Source organism: Aureococcus anophagefferens (genome assembly GCF_000186865.1).
Source record: "Aureococcus anophagefferens unplaced genomic scaffold AURANscaffold_1723, whole genome shotgun sequence".
In the NCBI taxonomy this organism is placed as follows: Eukaryota; class Pelagophyceae; order Pelagomonadales; family Pelagomonadaceae; genus Aureococcus; species Aureococcus anophagefferens.
In genome coordinates this window covers 1-1,240 of record NW_008706525.1, presented here as the reverse complement: position 1 = coordinate 1,240, position 1,240 = coordinate 1, and the positions used below count along the sequence as shown (strand labels likewise).

At 71.6% G+C, this 1,240-nt stretch overlaps 1 protein-coding gene across 1 annotated transcript; it reads left to right on the top strand.

Moving 5' to 3' along the window:
- Positions 1-811: 811 nt before the first annotated feature.
- Positions 812-1,194, top strand: AURANDRAFT_69423 (hypothetical protein; the record flags this gene model as incomplete). Its single annotated transcript, XM_009045192.1, has 1 exon — positions 812-1,194. A coding segment is annotated over one exon (383 nt), but the record flags the coding sequence as incomplete, so codon positions are not given.
- Positions 1,195-1,240: the final 46 nt, after the last annotated feature.

Sequence of the window (1,240 nt, the reverse complement as noted above, 5' to 3'; positions counted from 1 at the left end):
TTCGGCGAAGGCGTAGGTACGGCAGATGATGTCGCCGGGGAAGGTCTGCTTGGGCTCGGCGTAGCCCACGCCGCAGAGGCTGGCGCCGTGGGTCTCGGACGTGCACGCGGTTGCCCTGAAAGCCCGCCGCGCGGCGGCGAGCGATTCGGGCGCCGCGGAGAGTCTCGAGCCAGCGCGCCTCCATGGAGCGCAGCACGGTCGTGCGCCCCCCTCGAACGCGGAAGTCGGCGGCCTCGCGGGTCCGAACCCAGAGATGCCCGGGGGCGCCGAACCAGCGTGCTCGCGCACGACCTGAAGTCGCCGCCGCCAACCGACACTGGATGGGGCGGAAGCCCGAATGCGCCGCCGTCAAGCCGTGCACGGACAACGTCGCGCCGGACTCCCAGACGAGCAGCGGGCCCGCCATGGTCGGGCCGGGGGGGGCAGCGACGACGGCGGCGCGTCATGCTTCACGAGCGGCTGGGCTGCTCCCTGGTGTACTATTTTTTACGCCAGTGCGCCCGGCGACGGCGCGGACGCGCCGCCGCCCGCGCCCGAGCCCCGCACGCCGCGGCCGGGGTCGCCCGCGCCGCAGGCGGCCTGGAAGGCGCTCTGACCGCGGCGTCGCCGGGCCACTTTGGAGCCCCTTTGCTTCGCAGCTCGTTGAAGTACTCCTTGAATAAGCGGCAATTCTTTGATCGTTCATGAACAGTTTCGGCGCCCAAGCGGGCTGCCGCGGAGCGCTGCCTGCCGCACGTCGACGCGGCCGCGGGCCCTTGGGCGGGCGCAAGACGACCGCCGGTGGCGCGGTCCGCGGGCCGCGCCGAGTGCGATGGCGCGGGCGACGGTGGCGCTGACGCCGCAGATCCAGAAGCGCATGGACGTCCTGTCGAAAGTCTTCGAGGGCTGGGAGGAGGACTGCATGAACTGCAAGGCCTTCGCGGCGTCGCTGGCGGACTGGACGACGCCCAAGGGCGCCGAGGTCATCCGCGAGGGCGAGGACGCGGCGCAGCCCCAGCTATTGATTTGCGAGTCCGGCGCGGCGGAGGTCTTTGTCACGACGACGACGAAGTCCGGCGCCAAGAAGCAGAAGCGCGTCGCGCGGCTCGTCGCGCCCTTCTACGTCGGCGAGGGCCAGGTCATCGCCCGCAGCGTGCCCACGGCGACGATCAAAGCCGCCCAGGACCTCGCGGGGTTCTCGCTGGACCTCGAGTCGTGCGACGAGTTACTACGGACGGACTCGCTCGCGATCCGCCTCGGA